Source organism: Eschscholzia californica, unplaced genomic scaffold (genome assembly GCF_041429995.1).
Source record: "Eschscholzia californica isolate CP2 unplaced genomic scaffold, dmEscCali1.0.p SCAF_2, whole genome shotgun sequence".
Classification (NCBI taxonomy): Eukaryota; Viridiplantae; Streptophyta; class Magnoliopsida; order Ranunculales; family Papaveraceae; genus Eschscholzia; species Eschscholzia californica.
In genome coordinates, this window is record NW_028238309.1 from 63363356 (window position 1) to 63378834 (window position 15479).

The 15479-nt window shown below is 37.3% G+C and overlaps 2 protein-coding genes across 5 annotated transcripts; both read right to left on the minus strand.

Annotated features, from left to right (window-relative positions):
- Positions 1–173: 173 nt before the first annotated feature.
- On the minus strand, positions 174–8212 carry LOC147560162 (MLO-like protein 14). Of its 4 annotated transcripts, none has more exons than XM_086662246.1 (16): positions 7523–8212; positions 7153–7435; positions 6343–6400; positions 5960–6192; positions 5709–5825; positions 5263–5323; positions 4642–4736; positions 4044–4118; positions 3488–3573; positions 2770–2819; positions 2504–2544; positions 2137–2307; positions 1982–2017; positions 1779–1846; positions 1620–1680; positions 174–660 (listed from the first exon to the last, which is right to left on the minus strand). In XM_086662246.1, exons 2-16 carry the CDS (start codon positions 7276–7278, stop codon positions 367–369), a joined length of 1572 nt encoding a protein of 523 aa, XP_086518372.1. In that variant the 5' UTR covers positions 7279–7435; positions 7523–8212; the 3' UTR covers positions 174–366. The 4 variants fall into 4 exon arrangements, with proteins under 4 accessions (XP_086518372.1, XP_086518374.1, XP_086518375.1 ...); XM_086662248.1 differs by having other exon boundaries at positions 5960–6083; positions 7523–8004; XM_086662249.1 differs by having other exon boundaries at positions 5960–6083; positions 7153–7343; positions 7523–7991.
- A 3679-nt stretch (positions 8213–11891) lies between these two features.
- LOC147560163 (F-box/LRR-repeat protein At2g40920-like) lies at positions 11892–13829 on the minus strand. The gene is made up of 2 exons (XM_086662250.1): positions 13508–13829; positions 11892–13420 (listed from the first exon to the last, which is right to left on the minus strand). The coding sequence occupies exons 1-2, from the start codon at positions 13523–13525 to the stop codon at positions 11948–11950; spliced, it is 1491 nt and encodes a 496-aa protein (XP_086518376.1). The 5' UTR covers positions 13526–13829; the 3' UTR covers positions 11892–11947.
- Positions 13830–15479: the final 1650 nt, after the last annotated feature.

Here is a 15479-nt window from a genome sequence, read left to right on the forward strand (position 1 = left end):
AAAAAGAGGGGTAACTAAATGCAACAGGGCGGCTAAATGGTTGTGTTTTTGTCGTGTGAAGGTCTGTTCACCCGACCGTTGTGAACCACTAGGTATGGGATTCAAGCGCATACACAGCCATAATATAACATATTGGTCGGTCTTCTTTTAGGCCCAACTCAATTTTAATACGGTTTAGGCCGTAACCAAGCAGTATACGGATAAATAGATTTTCCATGTTTCTGACCCAGAGTTCATCTACATATAATTCATCCCTGGAAGACCTCAAATATGTTAATTAGTAATTGAACTCCAACCTCATACAACAATTACTTACATCTATATCTAATACCTAATCTTCAACAGATATTAGCTTAGCGACAACATTTATAGTGTTCTTAGAGTATGCTCATTGTGTCTTTCTGAGTGAACTGGTGAAGAAACAGATGACAAGTTTGAAGGTCTTGGAGTAGTAGATATAGAAGCTAATTCGATTTCGATATCTGTAAGGTCTGAAGGTCTCTCATCATCCATTGAAGCGACTGTGCTAGTTTCTGCATGTATAGTCGAATCGTTGTTGAGAAGTCCATGCCGTCTTTTCTTCTTTGTGGCTTTGTTCCATCCATGGATTGTTTCTCTTACTCTTTGTGGGATCAAAGCTGCTTTGTAATTTGTTCCCATCTAAGAAAACACAAAATACATTGATGTTAATGAGATTGCCCACTTCAAAAAATCTCATATCTGAGAAAATGCTTACAATATTTGAAGTGACTCGGAAAGTTCGTAATATTCTTTATACTTAGTCCCATATTGATTAGAAGAAACATTTCAAACTTAGGTTGTAACAAATGGGCTGGCTCAGGCTGAACACCAGTGGCACTTTTTCCACCAGCCAGGTCTGGCCAGCACCAAAATAATTTTCTATTAAGGGTATCACTGGAGCTTGAGCCGGGTCTTTAGATGGGCTTACACATTGACTGGGCCTTTAGATGGATCTGCCATCCAGAATGATCAAGTGGATATGTTGGGTCCGTTGGGACAAGGTCGGGAGAAGCTCGACTTGACTTGGTGTCAGCCCCCTGGTTTGCCCATGTTCCGCCTAGTCGATCGCCTAAGATAGACCAGGGGAAAGCCCTAATCAATCTAAGGCTATCGGAGGTGCCCCAGGGTTGAAAACAAACAATTTGTTTTCTCTCTAGTTTTCTGGAAACGGCGAAGAGAAGAAGAGAACGTATGGATTCAACTCACTCCCCCTCATCTTCGAAGTTCCAAATCCAATAATAAGTTTCTTCGCATTGGCGACCTAAGGCATAAGCCTCATCTTCTCACACTTAATACGATATAGCATACAAATTGGATGGTCTATGACACACATGCCAACAAAAAATGTGTATTATGTGGAACTTGGCTAGTCGCCATTTGCTAGGGCCTAAATCACGGACAATGTTGCTGGTATTGAGCCAGTGCTTTATCCAATATGTCCACCTATATAACTTGTAACTAGCGACCAAATCTTAATACATTTTCACCTATTTCTCGTGTAATTTGGCATAGTTCCGGGCAGATGATAATCACAAAATGAAGACTTTGGGTTCGTGATAAATCTAGAGAAAAACAAAATAGTCCTTCTAAATAAGTACCTGAGTAACAAGAGCATATAGTGGCAAAGTGCTGTAGCTACATAGGATCTGTCCAGTGCACCTGACAAAGATGACACTAATTAGGCTAATATTGTTTAAGGTAATTATACTTAGTAGACAGAGAAGATAAATGTAGTAAAGATTATCGATTATCAGTACCCCAATATCAACCGTATGTACACCAACAGATGGTTACTAATAAAGCAGGAATCAAACCCGAACTGCCACTGTAAAGAAATTAATCGAACACAGAATTTCGTTCAGAACTTCAGAAAGGCAAATATCCTGCATTTGGAGCACTGTGGAATTCATTTATATTATAAGTTGCAGAAGAATAGAACTACTAGTTGAATGGAAAGTACCCAGAACCAAAAAAATGAAGCCAGCTCAAAAGCATTCTGCGTACAATGAAAAGGGAATGTAATATATCAGGTTTGCCTATTCGGAAAGACACATAAACGTCAATTGTTTTACGCATCTAAGTGACGATAATAGGAGATCAGTAGGTAAAACTAACCTGGAAAAGAACAAAATGGATTAATGATAAGATTAGTTCTGGTTTCTTGAACCAGAAAAATTCATCTCTAGGCCTTAACTTCGTCTCCGTGAAGAATCCAGTTACACCAGCATTTTCCCAAACCAATGTTGCAATTATATGTTGTAGTTTAGTACCCAATATAAGAACAAGCTGCACAAAACCTATAGACCTTCAGTAAACTATGACAAGATGGAAGAAGATGCACACATTTAGTGACTTTGCGGGTTTCAGTGTGCATGTCTGCGGATAGAGAAGCGCAAAAAAAAGTAGTGCGCTAACTGTCGTTAGGGCTCATTTTACACGGTGAACGCTGTAAGTCAGGCAATAAGTGGGAATAATGGCTTACAGTAATGGGAATGATGGCTATCCAGAAATAAAGATTTACACCTGCACGAATTACCATACAGATGAGTAGATTAAAAGTCGATCTTTCAATACAGACAAGATGACTGTGAAATAAGTGTAAGTCACAAATAAATAGTGCAAAATAGAAGAGTGGCATTAAACCAGCAAATTCTCGAAATTTTTCAGGAGACTTGCCAGCATTAAGTGTGACGCAAAGTCTCCAACTTCTAGTAAACACCAATCATCAGAGAAAAGTGTGGGGGTTACCTCTTACATCGAAGAGCATAAAAGCAACAACGAATCCCCATAGTGGTGCACTGTGACACAAGAAAATTGTTACTTCAGACAGAAGTTTCACAAAGCCCAAAGTGTGGGTTACAAAAAACACCCTGAGAGTTTCAAAAGATGTGAGTATTAAAAAACTATACAAGGTTTGCTGAACAATTGGGATAGGCCAATCGACCAACAGACTTGTAGGTTTACAATTTATCTTACATATAGAGGAGGCCTTTTGGGTGGGCTTAAAACCTAGCCTGGTGAAATGGAATCTTGGGGTGACAGTGAACTCTAGGGAAGGCCCCTGCCAGAGGAAAACCGTGGACCATATTGAACTTGGGCTCTAAGGACCAAAGTGGCCCAAAACAGGGACAGTATGGCAGCCTAGCTAGTGTAAGTGATAGTTGTTGCATCAAAATCATGTGGTTTTGCTCAATATCTCATCGAGAAAGAGGATATGGTAATCAAGGGGCAGAACCTGTTGGTCAGATGAAGAACAAGATAAACCAAAATCCAAAACAAAAACGTAAGGATCCAACTTATACTCTGATACTAATATCGTCACAGATTCACATAAACCAAAAGGTTACCTTCGAAATAAGTCGTTAAGGGTACAAAGTACAAACAGTCTGGGGGAGGGGGGAGTTGGCAAACAACGGGGTATTTAGTTATAATATAGTGTCAAGCAAACTAAGAAATTGTAGCTTACCTAACACCAACTATTCTTTGGAATTCTTCTTCCATTGAGCGAACTATATAGCTGTGAAAATCATATCTTAATGAAAGGTTGTGATTCTGAAATAACAAAACAAAAGATAAATGATAAATAAAGGTTTTATTCTGCTACTTTATATCCTTAATTTTAGTTAACTTATTCGTAAACATATATCGGGCAAAGGAATTCATATTTTTACTTTTCTTTCTGAATAATTTTGACAATGTACGGAACAGCAGATGTAAGTTTCAAGGTTACAAGTGAAAAGCCAACATCATGGATGTTGGGCGCTAGTGACACCTGACTGATTATATTGTTGATATGTTTGATGTGGCCAAATTGAAGTATGTAATTGACATAATGATAATAGACACAACATGTACCACGTTGTTGGTATTCCTCCTGCCGGTCTTTTAGATCTCTCTCTGTCTCTAAATAGACAAGGACACAACACACAAACTCTATATGGTTTTAAATAAGTAAAACTGTTTATTACAATTTTACAAGGTATTCTACTTCGATGTCAATAAGGTCTCAAGATAGTGCATACCGTAATGAAAGCCGTACGAAGCGTAAAGTAGTCAGTCCGAAGTACTGAATGACGAAATTGTCGAAGAAAACATTTCTGCGCAGTAATGTTAAAAAATGTCATGACAAGAAGTGACGAGAAAATAACCATTTCATGGGATACTATTTTCCCATCACAATGCTTAAGGTATACTTTAATTTGGCTCAAAAACTAAACCTTTGGGATTAGAAGTCAAAACTACTATGTTCAGTGTAGTTTATGGTAGAAATTCTAATACTGAATTTAGAGTACTCGAGAAACTCTTTCTATTCAGAGAACTATATTTTTTTAACTTGCATGTTTCTGTTCACACCTATTGCGAAATGGCTCAACACCGAGCCAAATGTGCACAAGAAGTTTTCGGAATAAAAAGTACCAATCCGCAAAGTTGTTTAACAACTAACCCTAAAAGTTTGACATGAATGCAGCTTGTCAAAGTTATTTATTGTACAAAGATGGGCAGAAAAGAGGTCGTAGCAAAATAAGGTTTTTCACGTATTATTTAAGAAACTGAGCTTTAATCCACAAAACAGATGACGAGAGGCAACCATAAGTACAAGCTACGTGGAGTTCAACTCACCGCCCAAACGAAGAAATTATTTCTACCATAAAGGTTTGATGACTGAAATTTCACAAACATTGATTGCCTTCTCAGAGTTGACTCTCTTGTACGTTCTGCAGCAAAAGAAATCAACAAGCATTGAGAATTAAGATATTAAGAAATGAACTAGAAGTTTTATTAACAGTTATCTTGAAAGCTTCCAACCGTGCATAGGATAACAGAGAAACAAAGAAGGTAGTCTTGCTAATAAAAGAAAATTAAAAAAGATTACGAGAGAGAAACGCGTAGAAGGTGCTTCTGAGACTTCAGGAGAACTCATGTAGTCATGTACTCATATTCTCATCATTGACAAGATAGACAGATTGAAGCTCATATCACTGTTCACCAACAGTGATTAATGGCTATCTCGTTCTCACAAATGTCTCAGTTTGGCTTGTAAATATCAACCTAAAGGGGCCTTAATTTGTTTACCAATTGAGATGAAACTCACTACACGTAACCCCGTGCTCAATGATCAATAATATTATTATCATCAAGTGAATGACTTTCTACTATAACCTACTCGAGGACGTCTATATTTGTAAAGACTACATTTTGGTGAAGTGAATGTTATGTTAGGGAGATACCTAAAGAGCTTACCAGGCAAGGAAAAATGTGTTGCCACATGAGCCTCATCCTCCCACGTCCTCCACGTGTGCATCTAGTTGCCGGATAAAAGAGGAAATCGAATGAGGTGATTTGCAAAATATTTTTATTTCACTTAAATGGTATACATCAATATTTAGACCAAATTAGTCATGGTTTAATGTCATTTTCTCATATCACAGCAAGCGCAAAATTCGATTAGTTCATTAGCATATTAGCATGTGGCCGCGTAATCTTTCTAACACCAAATGCTACCCCTCCTAATTAATATTGTTCTTATAATGAAGATGAAGATTCTGAACTTGAACTTTAGAAAAAAATCTGATGGGATCATAATAATATAAATGCAGAGCAGATGAAGAAATTACATCATCGGGATGGGTATTTAGCTAAAAGGATGGAAGGTTTTTGCGTTTCAAGACTTCCAGCAGATTACTTACCTTTACGACCGCCAACAACATAGTAAAGCAACTGTAAGATACATGAGTTACTGCCATGACAAAGATGAACCTGTGCAACTGCTCCAAACCTTCATACGAAACAAATGGCTCACGTCCCTAAATAAACGATGAAATGACAAAATACAAGAAACATAAAGTCAGAAGAATAACCATGAAACTGTCAAATGAACTTATTAATGCTAATTGAACCATTGTAAAGAAATAGAATTAGAATGTACTTAATCACATGCCTTTTTACAAGAATTCTGATTCAAATCAATCAACCCTCTGCTATAGGAATGATAAGAAATAGAAGCCATCAAAAGCTTACGACCATCCGAAGATTCCTCCTCTGCCCTTTCAACCTCAGATTTGCTGCAAGGAGAGAAGTAACCTTCATAAAACTTACTATCGATGCAAATACTTGAAATTGCTCTTGAGGTGGCTGTGAGAAGAAGTGACATAAACCCTAGCAGCATCAACTCTGTGGTATAGAAGCTAAAAAAATTAGACGATCTAGTACTATGTAAGTACAAAGAAGTGCAGATATATACACAAATGAAACAGAAGTTCTACTTTATATGCTTAAGTGATGAGAAAACTTATAATGCCTTTCAAATTTTATGTTTCATACCTTCTTTCATTCCCTGTAGAGCCTCGTATAAAGGTTTGCGATTGGTTTTCAGTAACCACTGCCACGGAATGAACAAAATCATTAAAATTAACAAGATCCATGTTCACTATCATTTTTTAGTGTACTGAAACATAAAAAGACCTTAAGATATAGAAAATAGAGGAACAGATACTAAAATGAAATGTGTATTATGCATAAAATCTTTTTGGAAACTCAAGTAGGAAGTACATGGGCCAAGTTCTCATTTGTCTCTCAAAATGGATCTAACGAGCTACCCAGCTCAAAATGTTCTGCCACCAATGAAAGCTTAATTTAATCTATTATTGACCTTAAGATTCTAACTAAGCTTAGAGTTAGACTCCAGTACCTCCATCGAAGTACTTATAACCTCCTGCCATCCTACACTTTTGATAGTTCTAGATTAGTGACTACAAATAGTACAATCAAAATAACCCACATTCAATTAATTCCTATTCCTCTTGAACACGACACTGGTTTGTATAAACGTCGAATACCACTACCACTTCTTGATCCCTTAGCACATATTTGTTCTATCATATTACCAAGCTAACTCAAGAAATGTGTAAACCCCGTTCACCAACTAAAGTCGTCTACATACTCAAGCAGGCTGACGTGAATTCCTTTGCATTTCACAACGGCCAACTGGGATAAGTAAGTTTAAGATCTTGATGGTCCACAAGGATATGTGAACGCCTAAGAGGCTAACCGATAGGAAGAAAACAACTAAAAACGAAGAGACTTTCCGTGGAATATGCGACTTAATGCAACATTAAGATTTAATTAACTTACAGTACTTAAGTGATGAATTGCTCTCTCCAAGAGCAATGAAACAGCAACGAAGACTGTCAATACACTAGCAACAGACCAAGTTGGTGTCAAAGACAACGCCCTCGAGTCATCACTATCTTCTGCCATCTTTAACTACTATGAGAGAAACAATCCCAATTGAACTCAATGAAGTGGGTTTGAAGCTGATAAACCTGAAATGTTTCAAATATATAATCAGATCTTCACCCACACCAAACTAGAGCTTTCTTAACGGCTACAAACCCTCTTTGTGATTCTGCCAATCCTGAAATAATCACAATTTATAACTCATTTCCTGATCAATTCCTGAAAGAAGAAGACAATGCTGATCGAATTCGAAAGAGTAACTTACACAATCCAATACCCATAGCTTTAAAGGTATCAAGTTTCAAACTTTAAGAAACTTCAATTGTTAAACAAGTTTGGGTGACGACCAATTTCAACCCATAACCCTTCCCATTTACAATCAAGGGTTTTGAGACCTCGAAAACAGAGCTTTAAAATTGTACTAAGTATTATTTTACAGATAAACTAGGGCAAAATCTATGAACCTAGATGGGAATTCAGAAATCCATAACAAAAGAGGAAGAAAACAAAAAAAAGAAAGACTAATATATAATTTTTTCAGAGAATCAATAGTTTTTTTAGGGTTTGTCGTTTGAATTGAATATAGGTTTTCTCTCTCAAAGAAAGCGCCATCCCTTTGTAACCACGACGACGACGACGACAAGAGTCTTATTATTCCAACTCCCATTTCTCCGTGTCCCACGTCTCTCCGGGAACTTCTCAGATTTAAAAGTTTTCTGATTTTTTTTGTCTATATTTTAACTGTATAAACTGTGTTTTTAACACTGATAATTGTTTACACTTCGCTTACACTTCTGTTTTTGGTGTTGTTTGAGAACACAAAGCTATTTGAAACTCCTCTATCTTTCTTCTTTTTGCAAATCAACCCTTCTATCCCATCATTCATCTCCTTCCTTTCACCACCTGTTATTCACTTCACTCCCCCATTTTCGCAGGTACTGAGTTTTTCCCATGTTGAGGCATTCTGGCCTGGGTGCCCTCGTTGAATTTCTCATAGAACAAAACCTTTTCCGTGTGAGTTTGGACCGGAGGTATCTAAAGCGAGGACAATATCGATAATTGCCAAGACTTGGGATGTCACATTGTGAACCCTTACGCCTAAAATTGGAGAGAGAAAAATAGAAGGTGGTGGTGTGAGTGTGTGACAGGTGTCTGTGCTAATGGGGTGTGATGAAGGAAAAAACTTTTTATATCTTCGAAATTTGGAAAATAATGTTTAGAAAATCTCGATCGTTGATCTTTAGATCTCGACATTTGATCTTAACCTAGTTTCTGTCTTCGAATGAAACCTAAACAATTTTCATAAACTCAATTTGTGAACTATTTTTTTCCCAGGGCTTTGGATGAAACATACTTATTTATATGTGGAAAAATATTAAAACCTAAACAAATTTCATGACATTTTTTAACTTATAGGTCTGAGAATAAAAATAAATTCTCATTCTTCAATGGGTGATAATGAGTTGGTGTCTTTTTATACAGCCTTGGATAGGTACCATTCTTTAGATGTTGTATCGAATTTGTTACTCCAGCTCCATGTCTGAAACTCTTGCTCGTCATTGCTCGTCATATCTGAAACTCTTGTAAGGTTCTTGGCCATCTCTCTACTAAGTACCCTAAGTCTGTAGCCAAGCCTAAGCAAGTTTGGGTTCCAAAAGAGCAGCAACCTAATATACGTTCCTATAATGCAACAGTTAAATGTGCTCTAGAGCAGCAACCAACCTAAGGTTGGCAACCAGGGTGGTAATGTTGATGTTGGGCCTTGTGTGAGTAGTTAGACTGGGAGGATGGATAAGGAGATTAATGAAGCCACTGCTGAAGTGATGATGAGGGTTGGACTGACTGAGGTCTTTGGCTACTTTTAGAGATGGGAGATGTTTTTTGTTATGCTTTGTTTATGCTCTAGCTATGTAGGTATTAAAAGGAGAGAACTATGGAGGGATATTTGTAGCTATGCTACTGCTAGTATTTATGACATGCCTTGGTCAGTTGGTTGCTGATGGGTGATTTTAATGTTCGTCTTTGAGGCCAGAGACCAAATGGGTGGAGTGGTGGCTCATCAACATTATGTGTTTGAATTTAAGGAGTGCTTGGAGGATTTTAGTCTAGAGGAAACCCCAAAAGATGGCTGAATTAGTTTGAGATTTTAAAGGCGCTTCGAAATTTCCCACAACCAATCAAACACTAAAACTTGAGTTTTAGATAAAAAAGAAAGTCACTTTTTTTTCCCCTCAGAAAAAAAAAATGGTTTTCTTACTCAGACTTCCTAACGTATCAAACGGACCCTCAATTTCCTTTTTCAACTCTAGTCTCTAGGCTTTTGTCATTCGGTTTCTGTCAAAAAAAAATTCCTTAACTCTAACTAGGTTTGTAATGAGTTCAACAAAAAAAAAAAACTAGGTTAGTAATGATTCTTTCTCCGTTTAGTTTCTTTTATATCAAATAGTTTTGATATTTAAAGTCAAAAGTGGTCAAAACAATATACTCCTTAGCAAGATGATGGATCACAGTATTCCTGGCAGTTATGAAAAGTTCTCCACGTATCGTGTCATTGGTTCATGTAACGGTTTAGTACATTTCTCCTAAAAAATATTGAATGTCTTATCTGTGTATGTAAGCCTCTCACAGGAGAAAATGTGTATCTTCGAATTATTGGGTGAGAGATCTAGGTATCCCTATGTAATGAATAGGGGATTTGGATAATGATGAGCAAGAGTTTGAGACATGGAGCTGGAGTAATGAATTCCATACAACATCTAAAGAATGGTATCTATCCAAGGCGACCAACCGTATAAAAGGCCACCAACTTAACAATTGAAGGATGAGAATTTGTTGTTATTCTCGGAATTATAAGTTAAAAAATGTCATGAAATTTGTTGTTTTTCCTCGTATAAATACGCTGTTTCATCCAAAGCTAACTGAGGTTATTAAAATTGTTTAGGTTTCCTTCGAGGACAGAAACTAGGTAAGATCCAACGTCGAGATCTAAAGACCAACAATCGAGATTCTGAACATTATTTTCTGAATTTTCAACATATCAAAAGCTTTTCCTTCATCACCACCATTACCACAACCACCACTCACCGATCACACCGCCTAACTTCTATTTTTCTCTCATCTTTCTTTCTCTCAAATTTTAGGCAAGGGTTTCATATTGTGACGTACTAAGCCTCAGCACTTATCGATATTCTTGACCAACTTAACATCCACAAGATCAACTAATTCAGCTCCCTGTTCCTGATTATTGTTTAGGTAATTGGGTGTTGATGTCGAATCGATAATGACTCTGCATTTCCTCTCAACTGGAAAGAATTCTAGTAGGCCATGGTGGGGATGAAAGTATGGGAGACTTAACTCGGTCTACATGAAGAGTTAAGATTTATACCAGAGTAACTCTCGGAAGATCCATAGCTGGTGGTGACTATTGGGATCCCGTTAATCAAGAGTTGGAATATACTGAGACATACTCACGGTAACAATACCCTTCTCTGCCATGACCTTCGGACCAGAACAATTCACAATTAAATCACTGATCCATCCGTCCGCGAGTCAGTCCTTAAGATTCTAGTACCCAACCCAGAACTTGCTGATTTTATCGAGAGTGAGTGTGTTAAAGACTCTTGAGTACTAGAATCTTAAGGACTGACTCGCGGACGGATGGATCAGTGATTTAATTGTGAATTGTTCTGGTCCGAAGGTCATGGCAGAGAAGGGTCCAATGTTTCACAAGGAATTCCATGACCTGATTGAAAGTAGAAGTGGAGATCCGATTAGAACAACTTGGTTTTTGGGTAGAAGCTCAAAAAGAAACTGAGAGTACAGACTCCGGTAAGGATCTTCACAGAGAATAATTTCAATTGGACTAATACAAGGATTAAACTTATAAAAGACGGTTGTGTAAGAACGAGAGAGTAGGCCTTTGAATCCGGTCTCGTTAACATAAATTGCATAACTTTTCCTTTGTTTACGACGGGCATCACTAGATTGAGGACGGACCATCCCCTTTCAATATCGTCTTGTAAATGACACCCATTTAAAATTGTAGTTGATCTAAGTAAACAAGAAAAGGAGTAACTTGATTTAGCGAGACGGAAAAGTAACGAGGACTGGCCTGGTAAAGAACTCGGAAATTGGTTTTTGGCCGAGGATTGGAGAAGAATCGTCATTAGCAATAAGATCAATATCAGATTGAATATCCTCGTAAGTATGATCGCTGGGAACAGCTTCTTGCATGTCTCATGATCTGTATGTTGGTCCATGGTGTCCATGTTTTTGCAAATATTCTACTTTGGCATTTGCAGATAGGATTTCAGCAAGCACTTGTTTCTGGATTTGTCCAGCATTAGTAGTGATTTCTTCAATGAACTGGAGTGGTTTCGTATGCATTTCAGTCACACTTTGTTTTTCAACTTTTTCGCCTCGTAGAAATCAAGTTTTCTTCAACTTCTTAAATAGTGTGTCATCGCTGTTTTATATTCATATTGGACAAGGCATAATGCTTAGGACATGTTTAGAATCCTCAATAAAATTTTGAAGGTTTAGAGACTAAAATATTGTAATCTTATTAGAGATTTTAAATTATCTACAAAAGTTTAAGAGGTTTGAGATGGTCTAATAATCGAAAAACAGAGCAATGAAACGGAACGCTAAAATGACATAAAAACTTAGCTACTCCCTACTTATAATAAGCTTACTTGGGATTAACAGGAGAAAGAGTTTCAACGAAGGTTGCAAACAATCTAGTAAAAACACGATTCGGAATTGAGGAAGGGATTCCTCTAATTTCAAATTTCTTGAATACATTAGTCTTCAAATTGTAGAAATAATAAGAGACATTCTCCTCTGTTTTTGCGTCCATAAGACTACGACGTCGATACCTTCTTATGATTATCTGATCATCTATACCTTCGATGGTATGAAAATGAACATGACGACTTCCTCCCCAACGGAAAGGTAATGTGATAGTCATCACTTCAGTCCAATCAGTATTCATGTCATCATCATCTTTGTAATCACCAAATGCCCATAGCTTGACAATGCGATCACTCACTCGAATTAACATGGCGACACGACTGCCCAGTTGTAGCAAATCAGTATAGAGATCAGGCCTATGTTCGTCATAATCATCAAGCTCATCTACGACAAAATGAGGGGTTGTGATCATTCTAAACTTCTCACTTCCAACGTCAAATACCATAATATCTGCCGTTTGAGTGATCCAATATATAGAACCATTCACATAAACAGAAGTTTCTTGTTCAGCTTCAAGAGGCGGGACATCATTGATCCTTCTCCATACATTATCGCCTACTGTCAAAACTTCACAAAGATTAAAACCCTCCACTCCATTTATATGGCATAGACAAACTAGTTTGTGTTCACCAGTAGCAGGATCAAATCCAAGTTGGTAGTTTGCCTCATACGAGTTATGTTTCTTTTCTTTTTCTTCGGGTAATAATGTAGATTTAATCCAAGGTGTTACTTGATGGGTACCAATATTGTATATACGAACGGAAGAAAAGACATCAGAGTCACTTTGACAGAATAAACCCTTTACAGGTTTTGTAATAATATCATAAATCCAAGAACGCGTCTTACATACAGTAGTTATGGATGCTCTTTTGCTTTGACAATCTAAGTCAGCTGTCAAATAAAACTCTCGTTCGGAAGTGGAGTCAACAAAATGTATTGGTAGTAGCGGGTTATGAACAACGATAAAGAGACGGGTTTTTTTTTCAGATTGGGCACGGTGTAAATTGATAAATAACCTATCTTGTTCGATTGAGTAACACCAACTTTTACATAAACACTTGAACCTCATAAGTGACTCTACAGGAACTCTACTTAGTATCTCAAATAATATAACCTCAGGGAGGAATGTACTACTACTACTACAAGTATTATTATTACTTATAAGCCCATCATGTTTTTTCAACCAAGGACGTGAAGTTTGTATTCTTACAGAATCAATCCTCTTCCTCTTCTTCTCTACCTTGTTAACATTAGGGATAACATTATTACTACTACTACTACTAGTAGTAGTACAAGTTTTGTTGTTATCAGAACTTACCACCACACACTCCTTCTTCTTCCCCACCTTGATGAATTTTAAGGGTATGGTAAGAGCTTTTAACCACCTCTTCTTTAGGGTTGGATTATCATCCTATACATATATAAAGCAAACAAAATAAGATAAAAAAAAAACTCTAAATCAGAAGTATTAAAACACAGGTATCAGAAATACACATACCAAAGGAGTGGCCGACATGTTTTCTGCTTCTCGACTCTAATCCGAGAGTGAGTAGTATAATTGAATATATAAGGTTAATCAAGAAAGAGCAACAGAAGTCTAGGGTTTTGCTTTTGTTTCAATGGCGGCGGATGAGTAAGTTCGCAACTACTTTATTATAGGGTTCATTCCGTTTTGACCCCCTAAACATGACATACGAAGTTGAATTGAAGGGTCTTAATTTCTAGGGGTTTTGATTTTGTAAAAAAAAAATAAAGTTCATTCAGAAAACAAAATGTAGATGAATTCTAACTAGGTTAGGGCAAAGCCAGTGTGGGGCTCCGACTCCCAATTTTGAGAGCCCTTGAATTTTGGGAGCCCCGGGGCTTTGTCTCAATTCCAACGTGGAGGCTCCCAAAGCCAAATGATGTGCGTGCGCGAAGTACGTGTGCGAAATTTTGATTTTAGATTTCGACTATAAATTAAAATGTGATATTGTCCGAGATAGATAATTTCAAAAAGATAAACACACAAAAGAAAAAAAAAAAAAAAAAAGAAGATTCAAAACTAGCTCAAAACATTTGAGAAGATTAAAAAAAAACAATTGAAAAAATTAAAAAAAAATAAATTTAAGTGGGGTGGATCCCCTTTTTAGGGGATCCACCCCATTTGTTACCGTTGACAAACCCCACCGGGAGCCCAGCCCCGGGGCTCCCGGGTTGGGCAGCCAACGGGCTGGGCTGGGGCTCCCAAAATTCAAATTGGGAGCCCCAGCCCCCCCACGTTGGCTTTGCCCTTAGTAATGATTATTTTTGCGTTAATTTCGTTTTGACCCCCGATTTGTGACCAGCTCACCGTTTTGGTCCCTATAAGTGTCAGGCAGTTCGTTTTGGTTCCAATTTCCTGTTTGGCCCCCACATTTTTTTATAAGCTTCCCCATTCTACCCTTATGGCAATTCCGTAATTTTATTGGTTTTCTTCTCTTTCTCCACCTCACCTCAACAATCTCCACCTCACCATCTTCCACGTAAGAAGATCGCCGGAGAAAGTCGCCGGCCGGCAACTTTTTCCGACGACCTTCATTTTTTTCTTCCTTTTTTCTTTTCAATCTTTCATCCCAACTTCAAAGGCACACATTACAAACAAATAATTGAACACACCAACCATCAACAAATAAAGAATTGCACGAACAAACAAGTTACTAGAAATTTAGAATCATTTATTTATACTATATAATAAGGATTCATGAACATTAACCTGCTCACAGTATTACTGTGGCAGAATACCCAACCTTCGTACCATTAAAAAAAGCAAAGAAAACAGAACAGATAGAACTAGACATCAACCAACCAGAAACTCATAACCCAAATACCACCCCAGGTTATAGTCTTCCCGGTGAGAGCTTCACAAAAATCTGCATATCATCAACAATCTTTTTTTTTCTCAATCTTCATCTTCTCCAATCTCTCACCTCTTTTCTCTTTGGAAAGCCCTCTTTCTCTCTCTACCTTACATCTTCATTTTAGCTTTCAAGAAATCAAGGAAATGTATCGAAAATCTTTTGATCCACGATAAAAGAGTTGTTGGTTTACTTCTCTGACTTGTCCTAAATCGATTTGCCCTAATGCTTGAGTAAGGAATTTTAATCGATTAAGTTCCCCACTTAACTCCGGATGAAACCCTAGATCGATAAATCTTGATGATGTTATTAATTGGGTCACTATAGATGGAAAACTAGATATCTCTCTAGGATGTTTTGTAGCCCTAAAATTGAAGAAGAATAAAACCTAAAACTGTTGTGATGAATTTCGATCTCCATTCAATCTCTCCCTTTCTACCGATTTGCTCTTTCTCTCTAAACTGCTCTTTCTCTTTTTACCGATCTGGCCTATGGGTAAAGAAGATGAAGACAAATCTGTTTGGGTTGATTTGATTTGGGTTTAAATTGGTTTAGCTAACAAATTTGATTTATTGACCTAATCTGGGTTTAAAT